This window comes from Entelurus aequoreus, linkage group LG13 (genome assembly GCF_033978785.1).
Source record: "Entelurus aequoreus isolate RoL-2023_Sb linkage group LG13, RoL_Eaeq_v1.1, whole genome shotgun sequence".
In the NCBI taxonomy this organism is placed as follows: domain Eukaryota; kingdom Metazoa; phylum Chordata; class Actinopteri; order Syngnathiformes; family Syngnathidae; genus Entelurus; species Entelurus aequoreus.
This window is the reverse complement of record NC_084743.1, coordinates 41,285,806-41,313,612: the sequence shown is the minus strand read 5'-3', so window position 1 is coordinate 41,313,612 and position 27,807 is coordinate 41,285,806. Positions and strand designations below refer to the sequence as shown.

The following is a 27,807-nucleotide window of genomic DNA, read 5'->3' as shown; positions in this document are numbered from 1 at the left end:
TTTAATTAATAATATCAATAATTAAATGAAACACTGTAAAAAATGTAATTCTAAATTCTCATCACATTATTTAGTAGTAGTAGCATTTAGAGTAATTTACTGTGAAATATCTTTGCAGCACTTTACCGTAATTGCAGAGCTGTGCTGTTACGGTTAATTACAATCAAATCATAACTAAATGCTGTAACTTCACAATTGCAGTTGCATAATTAATTACTCTCTCGGTTTAACAGCATATCACCACTTAGTGTTAATATTGTTGTGCAGCCTTTGGAAACATTTTTGTTGTTTAAATGTACTATACAAATAAAGTGGATTGGATTGGATTTAATTAGTGTACAAGAGTGTGCAACATATTTTTAAGAGACAAATCAGATAATTTAATGTAATTTGTTGTGCTATTACAGAAGACTTAGAATTACAGTATTTTAATGTAAAATAACAGTTAATTGATGTGAATTATAAGGGTATTGTAATTTAAAAAAAATAATTTGTTGTAATGTTACAGTAAATTTTGATGACTGTATTTTACTGTGAAAAAATATGGTGAAATCCTGGTATTTTAATTTAAATTTTTGTATTAATATTTTTTTTTTTACACTGAACAGTCATAACAACAAGAGAATAGCTTTTTCCATTTATCCCTGTAGTTGTGACACTGGAAGGGAGGGACAGGCTTATTGGGAGGAGGATGTCTCAAAAACGACACCACTACACTGCTTAGTCATCACTGTCAATTTCATTGGCGCAATATCTTTTCTTAGGTTCAAAGTAACCATTTTATCCTACTTGATCGTCATTTTCCCACATTCTGAGCATTTTATAATAAATTTGCACCTGACGCACTTCAATCAGAAGAGTTTGACTCACAGAGGGAAAATGGAAAGAGAAAAGTGAACTAAATTGCATTGAGAAAGTATTCACACTGCTTCACTTTTTCCACATTTTGTTATGTTACAGCCTTATTACAAAATTGAATTAAATCATATTTGTTCTCATAATTCTACACATAATGGCATTGTGAAAAGCATTTTTTATTTTATTTTGCGAATTTATTAAAAAAAGATTTTCTTTTTGGATAACATGCCACAAAAAGCTTGGCACATCTATTTTTGGGCAGTTTTGCCCATTCCTCTTTGCAGAACTTCTCAAGCTCCATCAGGTTGGATGGGAAACGTTGGTTTTCATCCAGCATGTCTCTGTAAATTGTCAAATTCATCTTAGTCTAGTCAGGGAGGTGACCAAAAACCCAATGGTCATTCTGTCAGAGCTGCAGCATTCCTCTGTGAGGGGACAAAAACCTCCCAGAAGGACAACAATCTCTGCAGAAATCCACCAATCGGGCCTGTATGATAGAGAGGCCAGACGGAAGCCATTTCTTTGTAAAAGTTTGCTAAAATGCACTTGACAGAATTTCAGACCATGAGAAACTAAATTCTCTTGTCTAGTGTGACAAAGATTGAACTCTTTGGCGTGAATGCCAGGCGTCATGTTTGGAGGAAACCAGACACACCAATAAGCTTGTTCATAGATGTATTATAAAACTCTTGATAGGAAGTCGCCATTTGCTATATTTGTTGCATTTTCGTTAAATGGGACAATGCACATTAATAAACATATCAAATGTAAAGGTGCCGAATTGTAGCCAAAAGCTAGGTTCCATCTGCAGTCCGTGGCAGGTTGATGTCTTAAGAACAGGGCGGATCAGGAACAAAGTGACCATAGTAGTTAAAGTGCATAAGGCAGATGGAGAAGTGTTAAATTGCTGCATATAATACTTGTGCTGAAGGAAGGAAATACACATCTCCTTTTGTCTAGTAAGTTAAAGTACTGGTATTATTGCACATAGTCCTATTACACAAGTAGTTAGCAATAACGGTTGTATTTATGCATGCAAAATTGGACCAAAAAAAGCTAACAGTGCATCTACGTATGAAATATTGCACAAAATATGAATACATAACATTTAGAATGGAAATAGAAATCCACAGAAATATATTGGATCTAATGTCAAGTATTTCTAGCTTTATTATATATATCCATGCTCTTGTCCTTGAATGTGATGTATCACCTCTAACCCATTAGATACTGAAGCCAAAATAAACCACTACTACTACTACAGTGTTTACCACACATTCATTTATTTGTTGCGGCCTGCCACGAAAGAATTACGTCCGCCACAAATAAAATATTTTTATTTATTTATTTATTTTTGTCCTGTCCAGCTTCTCAGGCAAATCATATAGTTGATGTAGATGCCCATATAGGCTGTTCAGATTTACTTTACAAAAGAGAAGTGTAGGATACTTCTCTTGTTGCCTTATTTGTATTTGATCACTACTGTTTTCTGTTTATTTGTTACTGACTGTGGCAGGACACCTCTGCCTCTGTTTCACTTTATGTTGCTGGTAAATAATATGGTTGTAGTAATAGGCTAAAGTTAAATTATTTAGTATGCACTAATTAAAGGGGCAGAGCTTTAAGAGACATTTTAGCTTTTATATTTTATAAGATATATTTTTTGTAAGAACCACAATTAATAAATATATTTCAGTGAATAACTTATTGTTCAAATCTGTATATAAATATGTACATAAAGTGTTGTAATTATATTGTAAAATGGATGGATGAATGGATGGATGGACGTTTAAAACAAAACTGTTATTATTAATTAGTAAGTATACATTTTTTGAGCCTTTTTAGAGAAATTCATATCATTGTAGTAAATTATGCAAATTACTCGATGATGTCATGGTCACCACGCCCACAGCCACGCCCCCAGCCACGCCCCCACCGCCACAGGTATCTTGGCAGTTTATGGGAAACACTGTACTACCAAACATGAGTAAAAAACAAAAGTCTATGGAGAGCTTTTTTGTAAAGGGAAAAGGCCAGGGGCTCCCACTAATACGACGTTATGGTGCATTTTTTAATGTATTAATTTTTTTTTTGCTATACTTATCTGGCACACGTGGAAGGCAGGTCCGTGAAAATAATACCTACATTAAACCGGTCCCCGGTGCAAAAAAGGGTGGGGACCCCTGATTTAGATAACATATGAGGATAAAAAAAATGTTAGACAAGCAATAAATGTTAGGGTTAGTTTCTTTTGATAATTCCAAATCTACCTTTAGTTACTCCAGACGTGATCGCCTGCTGAGAGAAAGGTTGAGAAAATGTGTACCTGTGATGAAAGCCTCCAGCATGAGCCCCAGCAGCATCTGCACAGCCAGCAGAGCTATGGCACTTGGACAGTCACCACTTGGGAACATGGTGCCATAGCCGATGGTGAGCTGGGTCTCAAGGGAAAAGGAAAAGGCAGCGGTGAAACTGGTAATGTGCTTCACACAAACCACGTGCCCCTGTGGAGGGGAGTCATGATCCAGCACATCCAGGTCTCCATTGATATGGGCTAGCAAGTACCACAAGCAAGCAAACAGCAGCCAGTGAGCCACAAATGATGCACAGAAGGCCAACAGAACCCATCTCCAGCGCAGACCCACTAACTGTCCCCACATGTCATGCAGGGCAAGCAGCCAGGCCCGGCTTGATGTTCCAAGCCATGAGCCCGAGGGACACAGAGGAAGGCGGAGGGTGCAATGTCCATCTTTAGTGACCAAACGTTGGCGGTTTGGTGAGGACAGAAGAGGGGAGGATGACGCTTTGCCACCCAGAACACTGCTGTTGGATTTGGTTGTCATCTTTAGAGAGCCTGAAATTAAAAACATGTCATTAAATAAGTATTTTAGCAACATTTTTAGAGATTTTAGATCAGAGGTGTCCAAAGTGCGACCAACAGCTTATTTTGTGCACTGCAAAAAAGAGCTGACACAATATAAAATAAAAAGACTAGAATCTAGTGAAAAAAAAAAAGGCTAAAAACTAGTGAATGGATCTGTCTACGCAGCTGGTTAATTTGACTAAATATGACATGCTAAGTAAAATGTGTACATCTGGAAATTAGCAGGACTATTAATATAAAAAAATTACAGTATTTCATTCTAAAAAAACAAGCATTATTCACGTTATAACATTTACGGCTTTTAGAGAGTGCACAACTGCGCACACAACAAGGAGACGAAGCAGAAGAACAAGGAAGATACAGCCATGGCGACGCCGACGACGAGTAAGATAAAAAAATACGCTTGTAAGTTCCAAAACGAATGGACCAGGAATTTCAGTTTATCCAGGACAGTTCGAAGGGGAAGGGGTATGCTGCCTGTAAATTTTGTAGAACAGACTTCTCCATTGAACACGATGGCCGAACGGATATACTCACTCATGAACGGTCAGAGAAGCACAAGGCTGGTCACAGCCCAGTATTATGGGCCACCTCGCTAAATGGAGACCAGAGGGTGCCGAGACAAAGATGGCTATGCTGATAGCTGGAAGCAACATCCCGTTCTCATTTGCGGATGTCTTCAACAAATCTGTGAAGGATATGTTCCCGGATTCAGAGATTGCTCGCCAGTACGCAAATGGCAGAACAAAGGCTACTCAAATAGTGAAAGGTAAGTGTTGTTTTTTTTTAGTAAGCAGCAAGCTGTGCTTCTGGCTGCAAAGCATTGCACTTTCAAGTACAACAATGAGTAGATGAGTGTTATGTGTGTTTATATGTGTAAAGAAATGAACACTGAAATTCAAGTATTTCTTTTATTTATATATAAATAAATAAATGGGTTATACTTGTATAGTGCTTTTCTACCTTCAAGGTACTCAAAGCGCTTTGACAGTATTTCCAAATTCACCCATACATTCACACACTGATGGCGGGAGCTGCTATGCAAGGCGCTAACCAGCACCCATCAGGAGCAAAGGTGAAGTGTCTTGCCCAAGGACACAACGGACGTGACTAGGATGGTAGAAGGTGGGGATTGAACCCCAGTAACCAACAACCCTCCGATTGCTGGCACGGCCACTCTACCAACTTCACCACGCCGTATATATAATGAAATAAATATATATATATATATACATATATATATATATATATATATATATATATATATATATATATATATATATATATATATATATATAGCTAGAATTCACTGAAAGTCAAGTATTTGTTATATATATATATATATATATATATATATATATATATATATATATATATATATATATATATATATATATATATATATATATATATATATGTATATATATATACATATATATATATATATATATGAAATACTTGACTTTTGGTGAATTCTAGCTGTAAATATACTCCTCCCCTCTTAACCACGCCCCCAACCACTCCCCCCGCTCCCAGCCACGCCCCAAACCCCACCCCCCATCTCCCGGATTCGGAGGTCTCAAGGTTGGCAAATATGACTGCAGCTGACAGTTTGCACTTGGATGATTTTCGCGTGTCCTGTCATGATGAAAATATGTACCAGCCAGACACTAGTGGTGGGTTTGCCACTGAGCAGGTTGTCCAGGACCCCTGGAATAAATGTTGCAAGGGTTCCAGGGTTCAGGTTGCAAGATACATTTTCAATTATGCTAACGCCAAATTTCAGTGTCACGATCCGATATCAATATTGGATCGTGACACACCGAATATCAGGCCAATACCAGCAAAAAAACAAGTTTTGGATTACATCAGCTTGCGTCTAAAATTGCTACTATAAGCGATCCGATACAATCTTGCAGTACGTTTACTTGTGCAAAGCTCGACAGCCAGTTAACAAATTGTTTTGTTGTTTTTAGTTTTTGTTTATGTAATTGTAAATTGTTTTGTCTTTTGATATTTTGTGTTTTGTAATTGAAATTTGTTTCATGAAATGTAGAGATATTTTGCACTTCCAGGCCACCGTAGTTAACATCTAAATGCTTTCCAATGAGCACACAAAGTTGGTCTTTTCTTATAATTTAGTGAAGTAATTTACAAAAGGTAAACATGTTAGGCTAACGGCTAATGAGCTAGCAGCTACACAACAACTCAGCACACAATACCACACAAGTGTCACAGCCCGGACACATGCCAATGCGCATTCATCTGCCTGCCCCACGGACTTCCGTGTTCTTTCGCTCTCAACAACATTTGATAACACACACCTCAGCTAACTACACACATAGCCTCACACCACATACACTTTTAGATGTAGTTCACCCTCCATTTCCTTAGTTAGTATATTATTATTGTTTGATTATTATATATAGTGAATACCGTATTTTTCGGACTATAAGTCGCAGTTTTTTTCATAGTTTGGCGACTTATACTCAGGAGCGACTTATGTGTGAAATTATTAACACATTACCGTAAAATATCAAATAATATTATTTAGCTCATTCACGAGACGTATAAGATTTCATCGGATTTAGCAATCGGGAGTGACAGATTGTTTGGTAAACGTGTAGCATGTTCTAGATGTTATAGTTATTTGAATGACTCTTACCATAATATGTTATGTTAACATACCAGGCCCGTTCTCAGTTGGTTATTTATGCCTCATATAACGTACACTTATTCAGCCTGTTGTTCACTATTCTTTATTTATTTTAAATTGCCTTTCAAATGTCTATTCTTGGTGTTGGATTTTATCAAATCAATTTCCCCAAAAAATGCGACTTATACTCCAGTGCGACTTATATATGTTTTTTTCCTTCTTTATTATGCATTTTCGGCCGGTGCGACTTATACTCCGGAGTGACTTATACTCCGAAAAATACGGTATATATAATAAATATATTAGAGCTATACTGCTCTCTGGTGTCTGTTGCCGTCACATCCCCTCAGTAAAACATAACAACAAGCAAGATATTAATTGTACATTTAATTTTCTTACATTTTGCCATTTAAGGTTAAAGAAGGAAGGTAAGGTGTTGGAAAAAAAAGATAATAACACTTTGATAAGACATCACCATATTTTCCGGACTATAAGTTGCTATTTTTTTCCTAAGCTTGGAACCCCGCGGCTTATACAAAGGTGCGGCTAATATATGGATTTTTCTTCGCTAACGGCTAAATTATGGAATGGGTTAAGCAAAGAAACAAACAATATATTAAAATAGTCCACATCAAGAAACTTTTTAAACTCAAAATGTTTAGAAAGTACAAGGAAGAAGAATCTTGATAAACATTTTGACCCTTATTGGCTTCTCTGCTTTGTTTGATCAGCTGTTTTACTGTTGATCAAACATGTAGCTAAGCTATGTATCTTAACTATATTTTTCAGTAGCTTGGTGGTAGCTTAGCTACTTTTTTAACGAGTAGCTTTTCCTGTAACTTAGCTACTTTTAGACCCACGTAGCTAGGTAGCTTACATCAAAGTTATAAGCTACAAAGAGAGAAAATGGACTGCAAATCCAGGCCCCCCCAAAATATGGAGAAAATATAATGACCTGGATGAATGAGAACCATACTTGCCAACCCTCACGAATTTTCCGGGAGACTCCCGAATTTAAGCGCCTCTCCCGAAAACCTCTCCCAAAAATCTCCCGATTTCCAGCAGGAGCTGGAGGCCACGCCCCCTCCAGCTCCATGCTGACCTGAGTGACGGGTCGACCGCCTGTTTTCACGTCCGCTTTCCCAGGATATAAACAGCGTGCCTGCCCAATCACGTTATAACATCTACGGCTTTTAGAGAGTGCAGTGCACAACTGCGCACACAACAAGGTGACGAAGCAGAAGAACGAGGAAGATACAGCCATGGTGACGCTGACGACGAGTAAGATGAAGAAATACGCTTGTAAGTTCCAAAACGAATGGAAACAAGAATTTCAGTTTATCCAGGACAGTTCGAAAGGGGAAGGGGTATGCTGCCTGTAAATTTTGTAGAACAGACTTCTCCGTTGAACACGATGGCCGAACGGATATACTCACTCATGAACGGTCAGAGAAGCGCAAGGCTGGTCACAGCTCAGTATTATGGGCCACCTCGCTAAATGGAGACCCGAGGGTGTAACTTGTGCCGAGACAAAGATGGCTAAGCTGATAGCTGAAAGCAACATCCCGTTCTCATTAGCGGATGTCTTCAACAAATCCGTGAAGGATATATTCCCGGATTCAGAGATCGCTCGCCAGTACGCAAATGGCAGAACAAAGGGGGGGGGGGGTTAAGGGGGAGGAGTGTATTTATAGCTAGAATTCACTGAAATTCAAGTATTTCTTATATATATATATATATATATATATATATATATATATATATATATATATATATATATATATATATATATATATATATATATGTATATTCTTATCTGTACTGTAAAGTTCAAATTTGAATGACAATAAAAAGGAAGTCTAAGTCTAAGTCTAAGTCTATATATATATATATATATATATATATATATATATATATATATATATATATATATATATATATATATATATATATATATATATATATATATATATATATATACAGTGTTGGGTTAGTTACTGAAAACCAGTAACTAGTTACAGTTACTAGTTACTTTATTTCAAAAGTAACTCAGTTACTAACTTAGTTACTTACACCAAAAAGTAATGCGTTACTGTGAAAAGTAACTATTTAGTTACTTCTTTTTTTCTTCTATTTTTTTTAAAGCTCCCATTAATGCCCTTTTAGCCTTCATTTCAGTACTGTTATTGCACTGGAGAATAATGCAATCTGTTGATCAACTTGACATGCATTTGCATCACTGAACTCTGCTAAGCAATGTGGTCTACATACACCACACAAAGACAAAGATATGTTTCAAAGGGACAATTTTTTTCAGGCCAGAACAAATTGACAAAACTATTTTAAATAGCTGCAACATAAAGGTGGCAGAGGGGTTAGTGCGTCTGCCTCACAATACGAAGGTGCTGAGTAGTCCGGGGTTCAATCCTGGGCTCTGGATCTTTCTGTGTGGAGTTTGCATGTTCTCCCTGTGACTGTGTGGGTTTCCTCCGGGTACTCCGGCTTGCTCCCACCTCCAAAGACATGCGCCTGGGGATAGGTTGATTGGCAACACTAAATTGGCCCTAGTGTGTGAATGTGAGTGTGAATGGTGTCTGTCTATCTGTGTTGGCCCTGCGATGAGGTGGCGACTTGTCCAGGGTGTACCCCGCCTTCCGCCTGATTGTAGCTGAGATAAGCTCCAGCGCCCCCCGCGACCCCGAAGGGAATAAGCGGTAGAAAATGGATGGATGGATAAAATACATAAGTAACAAACAGCATAATAGCAACATAGCTGTAAACCAAGGAATTACTTTAACTTTAACTTCACATACACAAAGCCTAACCAGGCGTTTTTTCTTTCAAGGAATTCTGAAATAAAATCATGTCTGAAGCCCCGAACACTCTACGCATTTCCCTAGTTTTAGTTTAGAGCAAAGGAAAGATTAGCCTGGCCCACTAGGATCCCACTTTATGTCTGTGAACTTTATAGTCTATACATTTAGAGTGATGTGATAATCAAACACTCTAGAAGTCTTGAATGAAAGAGTATGTAAGAGAATTGACAGAGTGTGTGTACCTTCAGTGCTGAATGATGAGCAGAGGCAGAGTTTGGAGTGTCTTCTTTAGCTTGCTTTCCATGTTTATATACTCACTGTTCACTGTGTCCAGAAGCTTGGAAAATGTTTTCGTGCCATTTGCTGTTTGACGCCGGTATCATGGTAATTCGCTGCCTGAAAGCGGGTGACTCCACTGTAGAAATAGCCTGCATGTCTTCTAGCACATACGCTGCAATGGCTCTATCAACGTTGTCCTGACTAGCAGTGCCTTGTTAAAATCCAGCCCCTGTTGCTTAGGAGGTGAAGTGTGTCTCTCTTTACTAGCTTCGTCGAAGCATGTTGCTTTTGTAGCCGTTTCAGCAGATTTGAATTGACACAACTTACATTTAACTAAAATGTTCTTTTCTTTGTGCTCGACAAAAGAAAAGTAGTGATAATATCTAGACTGACCATATTCTGAAATCCCAAAAAGAGGACACATATATGCGTGCCAAGGCGGGCAGCACGCCAAGGCCGGGACTACGTGAAAATTTGCCAATGATACTCGAACTTGCTTTATAGATAATATATTTATTTGAATAAAGCATTTTTTCTCCTCTGTTGACAGCAGTGTTGGTGCTAGGAATTTTGAAAATGGAGTCCCAGGGACCCATCAAGTCATAAAAATGGGGTCCCACAGTACATTTTTGGGGCCCCATTTTTTTGTAAGCGTTTTGAAAAAAAAAGATAAACGTATGCATTATCCTGTTATATCTCACATTCTATATTGTGTTTTGGAAAAAGGTTGTCATAAACGTTACTAAATTCATTAAAAATAAAAATAAAACAAAAAAACAAATTTTTATACATATGTAAATGTATTCAGTTCTAAACATTCAGAGCCTGGCGATGCATGCGCGTTTATCATAACTCTCTCGCTCTCTCTGTCTCTGCTAGTGTTGTGTCGTTCGCGAACGATTCGTTCGAAAAACGACTCTTTTGAGTGAACGTACTGAACCGAATCACTTCATGAACTGATTCGTTCCTTTCTCAGTTCAGTTGAGCTCTGCCACGACCATGCCGGTATGAGTGGAACTGGCACATTCTGTGACTCACTGAACCCTCGACGTCGGCGAACGACGCAGCCAGCTACTCATCATGGGGGGGAGGGACTGAGCGAACGATTTGTTCACCGAGGATTAACAACATGAATCACTCAGTGAACGACAACGCTCTCGCTCTCTGCTCTGCTTGCCCCAATGCCGTGAGTGATTCTCCTCCCGTCGCGGGGATATGTTTCATGCCATTGGCATCCGTTCTCCAAGCTAACGGCTAATGTTGACTCGAGCCACATGAAAACAAACGCACACACGCGCCCCGTCCCCATTATCTCAACACATAAAGTTATGAGAGTAGAGGAGACAGAAAGAAACTCAGCGCAGGCAGGGCAAGGCTGAGCAGCAGCGACGCGAGGGGGAGGGGCGGTAGTGTTGTGTCGTTCGCGAACGTGATTCAGTTTCGCGCTGCACTCATTCACTCATTCAGAATTCGCGAACCTACTGACACAGAGAACTGACTGTGTCGCGGAGGAGGACGTCACATTGAGGCTCTCGTTCAGTCACTGTGCGCGTCGTTCATTGGGTGCTGAGGGCTTGTGTCGTTCGCGTACTGACACACACCGAGATCTGCCGCTGGGGAAGCTGTTACTGACTGACTCATGATTCGCCGACCTGCACACAGAACTGCTGCTGCAGAAGTGATTCAGGTTCACGTACTGAACTGTGCTGACTGTGGTGCTGTGTCAGTCACTCACTGCCTGGTGTACTGCATGCACAGAGTTGGGTAGGGACTCGTGTTCACCCTATTTGCTGCTTCTCCCGCGAATGTCTGCACTGTACTGTACTACGCACGCCCCCCCCCCCCCTCCTATTTTTTTTTTGGGGGGGGAAACAAATTTTTTGAACGACTCAATTTAAGGAAATGATTCTAGTGATTCAGTACAGTCAAAAGAACTGCCGATCCCATCACTAGTCTCTGCCCCTCCCTCACGAATACTGCTGCGCGCACACCCCTCCCCTCCTCCCTCCCCACACCCAGACACACACACATGCCTCTTCCTTGTGACAAAAGAGATTCAGAAGGACGACACCGCAGCGCTCCAATAAAACACACTCAGACCTTCTGTTTCTAACCGATACTACATAAAAAATAACGCAAAATAACGCAGTAACGCATCATGTAGTAACGGTAACTGAGTTACTGAATATAAAAAATAACGCGTTAGATTACTAGTTACCGCCAAAACTAACGCCGTTATAGTAACGCGTTAGTCCCAACACTAATATATATATATATATATATATATATATATATATATATATATATATATATATATATATATATATATATATATATATATATATATATATATATATATATATATATATATATATATAAATAAAACAAATACTTGACTTTCAGTGAATTCTAGCTATATATATATTTATTTTATTATATATATATATATATATATATATATATATATATATATATATATATATATATATATATATATATATATATATATATATATATATATATATATATATATATATATATATATAAATAAAATAAATACTTTAATTTCAGTGTTCATTTATTTACACATATACACACACATAACACTCCTCTAATCTTTGTTGTATTTGAAAGTGCAATGCTTTGCAGCCAGTAGCACAGCCTTTGAAGGAGTATAGGTATTGTCATAGGGGCGTGAACTATGGGTTGTTTGTTTTCCCGAGATGCAAGAAAAGCTGGACCGGACATTGCATGAAGGTAGATACATATTTATTTTAACACTAACAAAGTACAAACAAAAGGCGCGCACAAGGCGGAAATACAAACTTGGCTAATGAAACAAAAACTAGCACTTGGGTAAAAACTATGGACATGAAACAAAAGACTTACTGTGGCATGGCATGAGGAAAGCAGAGGTAGCATCAGAGTTAAGCATGAATAATGTCAAGGGTAACAGCGGTAGTAAGGATAAAGTCGCCAGACAGACTGCCTGGCAACTACAAGCTTAAATACTGGTGACATGATTAGTGAAAACAGGTGCGTGACTCAAAATGTGAAAACGTGAAGCAGGTGGAACTAATGGTAGTCATGGTAACAAAACAAACAAGAGTGCACAACCAGGAACTAAAGAGTCCAAAAAACAAACAGCACATGGCCAAACAAAAACATGATCAACAGACCTGACAGAGCCCCTCCCTTAAGGACAGATACTAGATACCCCATTAAATTGTCCAAAATGTTTTTTATGTGTTAAAAAAGAAAAATCTTGTGGCGTGGGCGTGGCATGAAAACTTGGACATGGCTTGGTTTGACAAGACAAAGATTTTGGAAAAAAAATCTCCAGGTCTTTGGCGTCCTCCTTGAGCTGCCAGGCTGGCTGCCCTCCATTTCCGCCCAGAGGGGGAGGAGCCCGCGGGAGTGGCGCATCCTGTCCACTCGCGGAAGTCTTTACTCGTCCTTGGCGACGTTTCGTGGACGGGAGCGACGCGCCGATCGGCACCAGCTTGCCTCCGGGCCCCCACATCATCCCCCTGCGCTCCCTGGGGGGAAAGCGCAGCGTTTCTGCCTCCATAGCGGGCAGGACTTCCCACGCTCCCTCGTCCAACTTTTTTGAGGAAAAACTTTCTTGTGCTGGCGACATTCTGTCATAGGGGTGTGGACTATGGGTGGTTTGTTTTCCCGAGATGCAAGAAAAGCTGGACCGGACATTGCATGAAGGTAAATACATATTTATTTGAACACTAACAAAGTACAAACAAAAGGCGCGCACAAGGCAGAAATACAAACTTGGCTAATGAAACAAAAACTAGCACTTGAGTAAAAACTATGGACATGAAACAAAAGACTTACTGTGGCATGGCATGAGGAAAGCAGAGGTAGCATCAGAGTTAAGCATGAATAATGTCAAGGGTAACAGCGGTAGTAAGGATAATGTCGCCAGACAGACTGCCTGGCAACTACAAGCTTAAATACTGGTGACATGATTAGTGAAAACAGGTGCGTGACTCAAAATGTGAAAACGTGAAGCAGGTGGAACTAATGGTAGTCATGGTAACAAAACAAACAAGAGTGCACAACCAGGAACTAAAGAGTCCAAAAAACAAACAGCACATGTTCAAACAAAAACATGATCAACAGACATGACAGGTATGGGCAGCATCTGTGAAATTTAATTTGCAGGAAAGGAGTGAGTTTAGGGTTGAATTGTCCATCCTCGTTCTATTCTATGTCACTATCTTTCTAACCATGCTCAACACCCTCTCTGATGACTTGCAAGCATACTTCTTCTTCTTTCTCGTCGTCGCCATGACTGTCTCTTCTTTGTTCTTCTGCTTCGTCTCCTTCTTGTTGTGTGTGCAGTTGTGCACTCTCCAAAAGCCGTAGATCAGAGGTGCTCATTACGTCGATCGCGAGCTACCGGTCGATCACGGAGGGTGTGTCAGTCGATCGCCAGCCAGGCATTAAAAAAATAGTCCTAAAAATGAGCGATCATAAATCTTCACTATGACGTCACTTTCGTCACTTGATTGACATTCACGGCACCCGAGGGTCTTCTGAGATGACGCTGGCTGCTGCCAGCTCATTATTAAGAAAAAATTACCGACAGGAAGGCGAGAAACACTTTTTATTTCAACAGACTCTGGCGCCGTACCTGTCGTCAAAACTCCAAAGACCGACTGCACAGTTGCACAATAAAAGCGCTGCTTCATCCTGCCTGCTAACAAAATAAGAGTCTCAGAAAGCTGGCGTGCACAAGCTAGCAAGCTACGGAGTTTGCCGCCAATGTATTTCTTGTAAAGTGTATACAAAGGAGTACGGAAGCTGGACAAATAAGATGCCAAAAACCAACCACTTTCATGTGGTATTGGACAGAAAGGAGGACTTTTTCTCTCCTCCATTTGAAAATGCAGACGTTATCAGCACCACTGTCTGATTCCTATCAATGCAAGTCATCAGAATCAGGTAATTCACCAACTTATATTCTTGTCTTCATGAAAGAAAGGAATCTATATGTGTTAAACATGCTTGCATTATCTTTAAACACCTTTAACTTGTTAACAATATTAACTATATGTGTTAAACATGCTTGTATTATCATTAAACACCTTTAATTTATTAACAATATTAGCTATATGTGTTAAACATGCTTGTATTATCTTTAAACACCTTTAACTTGTTAACAATATTAACTATATGTGTTAAACATGCTTGTATTATCTTTAAACACCTTTAACTTGTTAACAATATTAACTATAGGTGTTAAACATGCTTGCATTATCTTTAAACACCTTTAACTTGTTAACAATATTAATTATATGTATTAAACATTATTGTATTATCATTAAACACCTTTAATTTATTAACAATATTAAACATATGTGTTAAACATGCTTGCATTATCATTAAACACCTTTAACTTGTTAACAAAAACATATATTTCATAAATAAGTAAATATAAATTATATATATGAATTAGGTAGATCCCCACGACTTGATCAATTGAAAAGTAGCTCGCCTGCAGAAAAAGTGTGAGCGCCCCTGCCGTAGATGTTATCACGTGACTGGGCCGGCAAGCTGTTTATATGGAAAAAAAGCGGACGTGACGACAGGCTGTCCTCACTCAGATCCGCATGGACCTGGAGGGGGTGTGCCTTTTTGTCCGGCTGGAAATCGGGAGAAATTCGGGAGAATGGTTGTCCCGGGAGATTTTTGGGAGAGGCACTGAAATTCGGGAGTCTCCCGGAAAATTCGGGAGGGTTGGCAAGTATGATTATCTGTGCTGCTGTGAAGTATTTTTCCTATTTTTTATTATTATATTATGACGATCGATAAGGTAATGATGCTAACAACAAAACCGCTAATCTTGGCGCTATTTTCACAGCGATAATCTCAAATTGACCAACTTTTGGCAGAACAACTTTCTAATAGACTTCCTCTTGAAACTCGTACCTCATCATTGACACATCTCCACATTGGTAAGTTTTTGACGCAAGCGATGTCAAAAGACAACAACAGAAATATTATCGAACATTCGGTGAGGCACTTCAGGCTGGCTTAGGCTGCTATCAGCTAGCAACAGCTGTTCCGTCAAAGTGGAGATGAACTCTCTTGATTCGAGATGCACTTAAATTTTGACTTCAACAACACAGCTTTGGCGTGAGCCATGTAGAACGACAATGCAGGACAGGCATTGCTATCACGACGGAATGCTCACAAGTAACTACAAAGTTAATGATTGTAGCGACTGTTGACCAAGTTTTTGCAGAACAACTTATGCCCGTGGTTTCAGTTTTAACGTACAGAAATTATCCGGGATGTGACAAAATACTTTCAAGTTGTGGCCGGATGACGGCCATAGCAATGGTATTTGCAGGATCCTCCGCGCGACTGGTGAGTATTGTAATCTACAGTAGAACACATTCAAGGCTATTGGATGAAGCGAGTGTAAAGGTGTTATTTCATATTAAAGGGCTCTAATAATGTTTTAAAAAAACAAAAAACATTTAATGTCCCGTACCAATCAACAGCAATAACTGGAGAAGGCTGTAACTGTTTCAGCTGCTTAGGACTTTGATGGAAATGGGAACCTCTTCTTACATGTTATGTCCTGTGCCTTTTCCTGGCCGAGGCACAACAGTCAACATTCCTCAGATTGGCTGACCCACATCGATATAAGCGATTGTCAACATAACTTATAATAGCCATTTATTTCGCATTTACTTGTGAATGGTGGATTATAAATAGTTTCTAAACATAAGGCTGTTTATAGACATCAGTTTCCTCTATTTTGCATGTATTCATAGTAAATGGTAAGTGGTTTATACTTGTATAGCGCTTTTCTAACCTTCAAAGTACTCAAAACACTTTGACACTATTTCCACATTCACCCATTCACACACACATTCACACACTGATGACGGGAGCTGCAATGCAGGCCCTAACCCCGACTCATCAGGAGCAAGGGTGAAGTGTCTTGTTCAAGGACACAACGGGCGTGAACAGAATGGCGGAAGACGGGGATCAAACAAGGAACCCTCATGTTGCTGGCACGGCCGTGTTAGCAACAGAGCCACCCCATCCCCTATTAATGAAAAATGTTCACCTGAGAAATCTGTCATGTTCAATTGTGACGGTTCTGGACTCTGACTGTCCAGTGCTCTTATTTGTGTTTCTCACTTCCTTTTCTCGTGTACCATGCAGTGACTTTACCTCTGCTGGTTTGTTGCTAAAGGAGGTGGGAATCTTTGGTTGGGCACCAGATGATTCGATTCCGGTTCTCAAGGTGACGATTCAATTCAGAATCGATTTTTGATTCAATACGATTTTTGTAATATGTTATTTGGTTTATAAATTATACGGTAACCTTTTTCAAAAAGGTTACAGGTTACAAAAGCTCCTTGGCTGGTAACGTACGACTTAGGGTTGGCCCAAAAAATTTATTTCTAAAAATGTGTTTATATATTGTATTCACAGAAATTACAAAATGTTAATTAATGTAATAAAATAAAATAAGGCAACTCCAACCCAATCCCATCTCTACAATACTTATGATAGAAATTTACAAAGCAATTGAGAAGACATACACATACAATACTAAAAATACAGGAAAACCAAAAATTATAAAATCAACAGTATCAATAATAATGATGATGATGATAATAATAATAATAATAATAATAATAATAATAATATAAATAATAATATTAACAGTAATATTTGTTTAATGTTTTTAATCCAAAAATTGGTTGTTAAAGAATTTGCACACACAAAAAAAAATGTCTCAAAAATTGTAATAATAATAATTTTGATTGGATAATTACATTTATATAACACTTTTCTACACACTAAAAGTCCTTCACAGAGAAAAGAGAACCCATCATTCATTCACTCCACATTACACCTTGATGGTGGAAAACTACATTGTTAGCCAAAGCTGCCCTTGGGTAGACTCTCGGAAGCTTGGCTGCCACCATAAAACATTCGCTCATGAATTGTCTTGCCCAAGGACACAGCAGCTGTGACTAGTATAACGAAAGCTGGAATCGAACCTGGAACGGCCACTCTGCCAGCTGAACCACGATGTGTTGTTATGAATCGATTTAGAATCGGAATAAATAAAAATTGCGATTTGGATGCAAATACAATTTTTTGAGCACCCTTAACAGCTACTGTTCGGGGTGCCTTTTTGCGAGACGCTATTTTGCTTTGCCTTGTCTTGGCTTGACTTACCTCAACAAGTGTCTGCTCACCCGCGGTCCACCCCTACTGCCACAATGGTGCTCCCTGAGTTTCCCTTTTACCTGCACCTCTCCTCCCGTCTCTGCATTTTGGGGTAACGCCGCATGCCACCATTACCGCTCACAACAAAAAAAGGACCTTTGGGCCTGTGCCGAAACTTTGAAGGTAAGCAGCAATTATTTTCTTGTGGCCTCTTTATTGTTCTTTTTATTGATTTTGACATTACATCAAGTCTTATGCTAAAACACGTGCGCGGTAATGATGAAGTTCATTTAATAAGAGTCAACACAAACTCACCAATTTTTCATAGAATTGACACTTTCTGGTCTGAAATCTTATATCAACAAAAGCGGTAAAACGAGTCAAAAGAAGAACATATTGGACCTGGACTTGATGACTTGGTCGACAATTACACTGCAATACCCCCATAAGTCTCACTTACCATCAACTGGCCTGTGGTTAAAGTGGACAGAGCGAAGATCCCACGTTTTTATAATATCCTACTATTCTATTTAGTAGTATTTTCCATGAAAACATGTTCATCTTTCTTCATGGATCTGAATCAAAGTGTGTACAGCAACTCTTGATAGCCAGATGCATGTTTGACGGGCAGTCCTTTCCAGAATTTCTATTTCTATGTCAATATTGTTGCCAGGAGATTAGAGCAGTTTCCAGCTGGGAATCGGTCTGAGGAACACAGCGACATGCAGAGAAGGAATGTGCCTTTCATCTGCAGGGAGCTCTAAACTTACCACACTACACTTATCTTGTTCACTGACTATGATGCACTTTTATTACCATTTCAAATGTTTGAAATCGTACTTTTGCATTTTGCGGGAATGTCTCTAAAATAAAACAAACAGTGAAGGTTCAGGCATTTTAAGTATTTAAACACAATTACTACAAAGACGACATCATTTTAGCACACTATACTGTACTGTACAGTACTGTGCTAAAGTTATAATTGCAAGGTGGGTGAAGCATGGTCCCAGTGCAATAGAACCTTACATACCGCTGAACACATTCTAGCGTTGTTTTTCTTACTTTCCATTATGTATTTTAGATCTAGAGTCCATTGTAAAATGGATGTGTATAGATAAAGCTGTCTCTTACAGTCAAGTTGCATGGGAGCCAGGCCCCCCACAAGGCACACCTGATCTCAGTGGGGGTCTTTTTACACATGGTAAACATTCATTATTTTTATATATGTGTGTGCTATTTATAAGTTAACCTTTTAAAACCGCCGAAACCCCAACACCTTACAGTACAGCTGCATGGTGTTGCTATGGTAACTGCTGCGCTGCACTTGTGTCAATATACACATGCTTTTCATCCCCAATCCCAGAAGAACATAAACTAAAAGCTCAACCAAAAAAGTTAGACAAAAATTGAGGACAATACAAACCACAAACATTTAAATGGGCAAATATCAAATATCATATGTCATGAATGTTTACATAAAACAAAACACTATAGCAACAAAAAGTTTAAAAAAATTTAAGATAATAATTTAGGATCATAATTGAAACACTTAGCCCTTCCAAAGTAACATTCCTTCACCACTTAAACACACTGAACAAGCAGCTTTGTTTAATCTTATCTAGTTGCACATTTACTGTAACCATTAAAGGCCTACTGAAACCCACTACTACCGATCACGCAGTCTGATAGTTTATATATCAATGATGAAATCTTAACATTGCAACACATGCCAATACGGCCGGGTTAGATTACTAAAGTGCAATTTTAAATTTCCCGCAAAATATCCTGCTGAAAACGTCTCGTTATGATGACGCCTGCGCGTGACGTCACGGATTGTAGAGGACATTTTGGGACAGCATTGTGGCCAGCTATCAAGTCGTCTGTTTTCATCTCAAAATTACACAGTATTCTGGACATCTGTGTTGGTGAATCTTTTGCAATTTGTTCAATGAACAATGGAGACAGCAAAGAAGAAAGCTGTAGGTGGGAAGCGGTGTATTTCGGCCAGCTGCAGCAACACAAACACATAGCCGGTGTTTCATTGTTTACATTCCCGAAAGATGACAGTCAAACTTTACCATTGGCCTGTGGAGAACTGGGACAACAGAGACTCTTACCAGGAGGACTTTGAGTTGGATACACAGACTTGGTACCGTGAGTACGCAACCAGAATGTTGCCATAAGCATTTGGTTTAATTTGTATGTGTAACGCAGTACGCAGCTGCGGCTTCCAAACATTTGATCGCTTGCCCGTATGTGCGTGCCGTAACTTTGGGGACTTTGGGGAAATATATGTGCTGTATGAACTTTGGGGAGGTGAACTGTACTTTGGGCTGTGGGATTGAGTGTGTTGTGCGGGTGTTTGATTTGTATTGGCGGGTTATATGGACGGGATGGGGGAGGTGTTTGTTATTTGGGATTCATTTGTGGCATATTAAATATAAGCCTGGTTGTGTTGTGGCTAATATAGTATATACAGTATATGTCTTGTGTTTATTTACTGTTTTAGTCATTCCCAGCTGAATATCAGGTCCCACCCACCTCTCACAGCATCTTCCCTATCTGAATCGCTTCCACTGCCCCTCGTCCTTCACTCTCACTTTCCTCATCCACAAATCTTTCATCCTCGCTCAAATTAATGGGGAAATCGTCGCTTTCTCGGTCCGAATCGCTCTCGCTGCTGGTGGCCATGATTGTAAACAATGTGCAGATGTGAGGAGCTCCACAACCGGTGACGTCACGCGCATATCGTCTGCTCCTTCCGGTACAGGCAAGGCTTTTTTATCAGCGACCAAAAGTTGCAAACTTTATCGTCGATGTTCTCTACTAAATCCTTTCAGCAAAATTATGGCAATATCACGAAATGATCAAGTATGACACATAGAATGGACCTGCTATCCCCGTTTAAATAAGAAAATCGCATTTCAGTAGGCCTTTAAAGTCTCCTGTGGGGGTGGCATGCCTTCGGGGCCACAGGATTGTTACTCCCAGGTGTGCTGCAAGGTTCCATTTTGGGGCATTTGCTTTTTTCACTGCGCCGTATTTTTAGGCGCACTGTCGTTAAATTGGTCTTTTCGGGTCTATTTTCATACACAAGGCGCACCGGATTTTAAGAGGCATTAATGGTTTTTATTTATTTAAAACATTTCCTTGTAGTCTACAAAACACGTAAGGTGGTTCTTCGGTCAATGTTTTTATACAACGTTTTCAAGTCACTTTCTGACCGTATCTTCAGGATGCCCCGTTTTTTGGGCGGGTCTTTTAATGTACGTGCCTTAACTTCGACAGCGTCTTCTCCCCAACATCTTTTGTTGTAGTTTTTATTGCTTCCATAGCGAGTCTATTGGCAGATTAATTTGGAACTATACACTACTTTGTATTAGAAATGGGAACAGCGGCGGATGACTGCCCCACAACAAAAAGAAAAAGAAAGAGCTTATTGACTACGGCGCGGACTATAATGGTAGACACGTGCAAATTTTCAGGATTTATGTAGATCCCAAATACACAACAGCAAGTACCAATAGGTAAGAATAGTTGGTTTTGCATAATAGGTTGAAACAAAACGCCAGATAATATGTCTCCTAATAGGTGCCATTTTGGGGTCCTTATACACACACCGTAATCTCACCCGTATGTTGAAGCACAGTACGTTTGACTACGGTAGCCGTAATTATCTGACAATTGGTGCGACTTCGTAGCTTACCAAAGTCGTACTAAAACATTTTGACAAATATTTGAGTGCCATTTGTAATGTTCTATATTCTCAATAAAACATTAAAGTTCTGGCTTTGCTTGCTTACCGGTACTTGCTAGCGTCATTTATTGAACAGATGTCAACCTGCAGTCCACACTTATCTCTTTTGTGTGACTGCCATCTACTGGTCACATTACACCATGTAACATACAACATTGGTTCGACGTCAGTAAGTACAACCAGAATTAAAGGCCTACTGAAACCCACTACTACCGACCACGCAGTCTGATAGTTTATATATTAATGATGAAATCTTAACATTGCAACACATGCCAATTCGGCCGGGTTAACTTATAAAGTGCAATTTTAAACTTCCCGGGTAACTTCCGCTTGAAAACGTTGCGGTATGATGACGTATGCGCGTGACGTCACGCGGTCAAGGGAAGTGTTTGGACCCAATTCAAATACCTCTGTTTTCTTCGACAAAATTCCACAGTATTCTGGACATCTGTGTTGGTGAATCTTTTGCAATTTGTTTAATGGACAATGGAGACTGCAAAGAAGAAAGTTGTAGGTGCGATCGGTGTATTAGCGGCTGGCTGTAGCAACACCAACACCAGGAGGTTGTGTTGTGTTTTGAGCAGGATAGCAGACGCACTACGGTGAGTACAGTTTTGGCTTCCAAACATTTGATCGCTTGCCCGTACGTGCGTGTCGATATGTGCATGTCACGTACGTAACTTTGGGGAAATATATGTTTCTTGCCGACTCTGATGGCGGCCGGGGTGTTGTCAAAAGCGTACAACGCCCGCCGCCGCCGCATCTACGTTAGCTTCTATTTTTTTAGCTTCGCCAAGCTGAAAATTATTAACCGTATATTTACATGTTCATGGTTTAATAGTATTGTTGATCTTCTGTCTATCCTTCCAGTCAGGGTTTTTTTTAATTTAGTTTCTATCTGCATTTGAGACTGATGCTATCACGTTAGCTCCGTAGCTAACTTAGCTTCTATTTTTTTAGCTTCGCCAAGCTGAAAATTATTAACCGTGTATTTACATGTTCATGGTTTAATAGTATTGTTGATCTTCTGTCTATCCTTCCAGTCAGGGTTTTTTTTTATTTACTTTCTATCTGCATTTGAGACTGATGCTATCACGTTAGCTCCGTAGCTAACCTAGCTTCTATTTTTTTAGCTTCGCCAAGCTGAAAATTATTAATCGTGTATTTACATGTTCATGGTTTAATAGTATTGTTGATCTTCTGTCTATCCTTCCAGTCAGGGTTTTTTTAAATATTGTTTCTATCTGCATTTGAGCCAGCTATCACGTTAGCTCTGTAGCTAACTTAGCTTCTATTTTTTTAGCTTCGCAAAGCTGAAAATTATTAACCGTGTATTTACATGTTCATGGTTGAATAGTATTGTTGATCTTCTGTCTATCCTCCCAGTCAGGGTTTTTTTTAATTTAGTTTCTATCTGCATTTGAGACTGATGCTATCACATTAGCTCCGTAGCTAAGTTAGCTTCTATTTTTTTTAGCTTCGTCAAGCTGAAAATTATTAATCGTGTATTTACATGTTCATGGTTTAATAGTATTGTTGATCTTCTGTCTATCCTTCCAGTCAGGGTTTTTTTTAAATTTTGTCTCTATCTGCATTTGAGCCTGCTATCACGTTAGCTCTGTAGCTAACTTAGCTTCTATTTTTTTAGTTTCGCAGGTGTAACGGAGTTAAAATACACCTTTGTTATTTATTATATTTTGTTTGTGAATTTTATCTCCAAATAGTTGTCTTTTCTGCTCACCTGTGAAAGGGCGGTTTAATATATTTTTGTCCCTCCTGAGTTCCTGTAGTCCTCCTGGGTTGTGGAGCCCCTCCCTTTCCCCCTCACAGAAAAGTTTTACATGGCTGAGGGTGAGTCTCGGTCGGACGATTCCACCGACCTATTGTTTGTTTTTCGGTAGAAATTAGGTCTTTAATTAATGAATGTGTGTACCAAGAATGTGAATATGTTTACCTGTGTTGTCCTCTAGTTTTAAGTTCAGATTCCAGGTAACATTACATCGCTAACATTGGCGCCAAATGGCCGCTCTTTGTTGTATGAGACTTGTTCAGTGCGCGTGTGCGTGCGTGCGTGCGTGTGCGTGCGTGCGTGCGTGTGTGTGTGCCTACATGTGTAGGTAATGATACTTGTTCAGTGCGTGCGTGTGTGCGTGTGTGTGTGCCTACATGTGTAGGTAATGATACTTGTTCAGTGTGTGCGTGCGTGCGTGTGTGTGTGCCTACATGTGTAGGTAATGATACTTGTTCAGTGCGTGCGTGTGTGCGTGCGTGTGTAGGTAATGAGACTTGTTCAGTGTGTGCGTGCGTGCGTGTGTGTGTGCCTACATGTGTAGGTAATGATACTTGTTCAGTGCGTGCGTGTGTGCGTGCGTGTGTAGGTAATGAGACTTGTTCAGTGTGTGCGTGCGTGCGTGTGTAGGTAATGAGACTTGTTCAGTGTGTGCGTGCGTGTGTAGGTAATGAGACTTGTTCAGTGTGTGTGTGCGTGCGTGCGTGTGCATGTGTGCGTGCGTGTGTGTGCTTACGTGTGTAGGTAACAGTGTTATTCTGTGTGTTTAGGCATAAGCCAAAGAAAGACGGGATACCGACATTGTCTGATTGTCGCCCGCAGGTTTGTGGTTTTATTTTATTTTCTAAGGTGTTAATTATAGCAAATGTTGCATGTTTTGTTCCGCCACGGAATGGCACTTGGAATATACATTTCAATATTTTACAGATTGTTTGTATCTGGCTTTTTCACTGTAAATTGTTAAAAATGTATATGTGGACAGAAAAGTTTTACATGGCTGAGGGCGTAAGCCAAAGAAAGACGGGATACCGACATTGTCTGATTGTCGCCCGCAGGTTGGAAGGAAAATAAATGAAGCTGTGAACAGTGGAAAAAGTCTCCTCATTGTGCCGACCCAGAACAGTTACACTGGTGCCGTGAACCTTCGGATCTTCAGATCGGCTTGATGCTCGTCGCCGTGGATGCTGCGCTGCTGTCCTGATCTACAGTTGATGATTATTGTGTGGTCGGATCTCAAGACAGTGTGTTTGGGTACAGTGATTTTTTTTTTTTTTTCTTTCTTCTTTTTTTTCTCTCCCTCTTTTATTTTCAGTGGGTCTGTAACTTTCGGTAGTACATTATTTTTGTGCTAAAACACGTCTTATTTTTTTCCCGAGTCCGTTTGTTCCGGTTTAATTACACAACGCAAGTACAGATCATTATTGGCATCACGATGGATAAGTTTATTACCCCTGTGTTATCAAGAGGTAGGGGTATTTTGTGTTCTGAATCCACTAATAGTAGGGAGGTGGGGCGTTCCAGCATTACAGCTGATGGGTGTACAAATAAGGGGTTGGGTCGAGGTTTGCTGTTCACTCCTGTTGACGAGTCCATGAGGGAGACACCTCACACTTCCACACCCAACAGTGATGTTGATGCCATCCGCCACCTTACTGATATGGTTGGGCAGTTAGGTGCCCAAATTAATGAATCCATTGTTGAAAAGCTAATGTCAGCTGGTGTTGTGAATATGCAGAGTGACTGTCAGAGTAGTCCTGCTGTGCAGAACACACACAATGGAGTTTGCAAGCATGATCTCCAGCATTTGACAGTTCAAGTTAAGTCAGATAAAGACCTCCAGACATTTAGAGGTGACAACACTGACAGGTATTCAGTGCAAGACTGGATTGTTATGACTAAGACTTACCTCAAGAGACACAATGTTATTGTAGATGATCAGGCGGAGGAAATCTTGAACCATTTGATGGGCAAAGCCAGGGATGTAGTGCAGATAGCATTGTGTAGTGATCCTGGACTGAATGTTAGACAGAGACCTGAACTAATATACAATATCCTACTCCAGTATTTCAGTGATGCTCCGTCATGTCTCCCTCTTGCTGACTTTCATGCTACTCTGCCCAAGCACAGAGAGAACCCAGTAGACTACTGGATAAGACTGAACAAAGCAGCAGACCTGGCTCTTGAGGGTCTTCACAGACAAGGAAAACGGGCAGAGAACATGTATGATGAAGTGGCTCTCATGTTTGTCAAACACTGTCCTGACCCGGAACTATCCTGCATTTTAAAGTGTAAGCCACTTCATGAGTGGACGTCCCGTGATGTTCAACAGAGAATCGATGACTACCAGGGAGAGTCAAGGGCTAATAGAAGGGCTGCTGGTACTGCACAGTTAAAGAGTCACATCACCGCTGTGGCCTCTGAGCAGGCCGGTCCACCGTCAGTAAGCCTGCCAGTGTCTGAAGAGTGTCGTGCCCCAGTTCCCTCTCCTCTCTTTCCCCAAGCTCAGCGTCATGTGTACTGTTCCCCTCTCACTCCCCCAATGTCTGCCTCTGTTCCAAATGAACACCAGCGTTCCCCAAGCCTTACCCCTGCTACAGCAGTGGTGCAAAATCTCCAACAGACAGAAGAAAGACTTCTCACCCGCATGGTTGACATGTTCCAGATGATGATGGATAAGATGCAGCGAGGCGACACTGCTCATCAAAGTCAAGGTGGGAGATTCCAGCGTGCCACACGGGGTCGACGTCCCAGGGAGGCAGCCTGTAGAATTTGTGATGATCCGCGCCACACCACCATTTCCCACTGCATGTCTGACAGACTGTGCTTCACCTGTTTTGCTCCTGGCCACACCAAACTGAACTGTACTGACAATAACGCCCCCCAGCCCCAGTCTGAGGGAAACTAGCTGACCTGTATTCGGAGGGAGGCAGTACGGGTCTTCACACAAACTCCCTATTTGATGACATGTCTGATGCTGAAACGGTTTACACATCCACCAAGGCCTCCTGCAATGACTCTGAAGTTGTTTATCAGAATATTCACAGAGTTAGACAGAGTGACAGTCTCTTTTACACACCTGTGACTGTGGGTGGGGTTGTTACATTGGGTGGCATGATGGACAGTGGTTCGATGGCCTGCAGCATTAGTGAGACAGTGGAAATGAGATTGAGGGAGACTGGTGTACTATCTGGCCAAAATCAAATCGATGTGAATGTGACTCTTATTGGTTGTGGGGGTTTACGTGTGAAGCCAAAGTGTGCTTTTGACATTGAAATGGAAGTGTATGGCTGTAAAATGCTGGTCCCCACACTTGTTGTCCCTGGTCAACAGGATGAGTTAATCCTGGGAACTAATGTTTTAAAATACATTCTACACCAGTCTAAAAGATGTGACTCGTTTTGGAGAACAGTTTCTGGTACCTGCTCACACACAGATCCAGAAGTGGAATGTTTCCTTTCCATGCTGGCTGGCCTGAACCCCTGGAGAGGTGAGGATGCTCCTGACATGATCGGCACAGTCAGGTGCAACTCTGCTGTCTGCCTGGAGCCTGGTCGTGAGTACCTCATGTGGGGCAAACTACCCAGGAACACTGCGGTTTCACCAGGCAGCGCCGTCATGACTGAGCCGACGTCATCCCGCTCAGCTCCTAGAGGTGTGTTGGTTGCGAGGATCGTGTCTCCAATGTGGGGAGATAGGTGGGTCCCTCTAAAACTCATTAACACTTCTGACAGGCCTGTGCTATTGAGGCGCAATGCTAAACTGGCTGATGTTTACTCCTGTGTTGCCCTTGAAGACATGGATGTTGCCCAACTCTCAGGAGCTCCCCTGCTCAGTTGCACCCAATCAGCTACGCCACCTGCTGCTGATATTGACTCTGTGATAGACAAGCTCAAGTCGGTTGGACTGTGCAACATTGACATTGAGTCGTGTGAGGTGTCAGAACATTGTAAGAAGAGGCTGGCTCATCTTGTTTTGCAGTATGAAGATGTCTTTTCACGCCACCAACTGGACTGTGGGGAGGCAAAGGGTTTTGTGCATCGCATTCATCTGTCTGACAGCAGGCCATTCAGGCTCCCATACAGGAGAGTTCCTCCTAGCCAGTACCAGAAGCTGCGTCAAGTACTGAGTGAGATGGAGCAAAGAGAAATCATCAGAAAGTCAACCAGCGAGTACGCATCGCCACTGGTGCTGGTGTGGAAAAAAAATGGAGACCTCCGCATCTGCACAGACTTTCGTTGGTTGAATAAGAGGACTCTGAAGGATGCTCATCCCCTTCCCCACCAAGCGGATTGTTTGGCCGCTCTGGGAGGCAACTGTGTTTTCAGTACCATGGATTTGACTTCGGGTTTTTATAACATGCCACTACATGAAGATGATAGAAAGTATTCTGCCTTTACTACTCCCATGGGTTTATATGAATACAATCGTCTTCCCCAGGGTCTCTGCAACAGTCCTGGTAGTTTCATGCGCATGATGACCAGTATTTTTGGGGACAAAAATTATCTAAGTCTGTTGTGCTATTTGGATGATTTGTTGGTGTTTGCACCT

At 40.5% G+C, this 27,807-nt stretch overlaps 1 protein-coding gene across 2 annotated transcripts in view; it reads right to left on the bottom strand.

Moving 5' to 3' along the window:
• The window catches only part of kcnj13 (potassium inwardly rectifying channel subfamily J member 13), an 81,980-nt gene that overhangs the window by 21,833 nt on the left and 32,340 nt on the right, over window positions 1-27,807 (bottom strand). The window contains exons 1-3 of one of the 2 annotated variants that reach the window (XM_062067860.1): window positions 23,425-23,512; window positions 23,212-23,350; window positions 3,185-3,712 (exon numbers count right to left, since the gene is read on the bottom strand). In XM_062067860.1, coding sequence (XP_061923844.1) covers window positions 3,185-3,701 — 517 coding nt within the window. In that variant the 5' untranslated portion in view covers window positions 3,702-3,712; window positions 23,212-23,350; window positions 23,425-23,512. Of the gene's footprint in view, window positions 1-3,184; window positions 3,713-23,211; window positions 23,351-23,424; window positions 23,513-27,807 lie in introns of those variants that run through there. The other variant, XM_062067859.1, reaches the window with a different exon arrangement.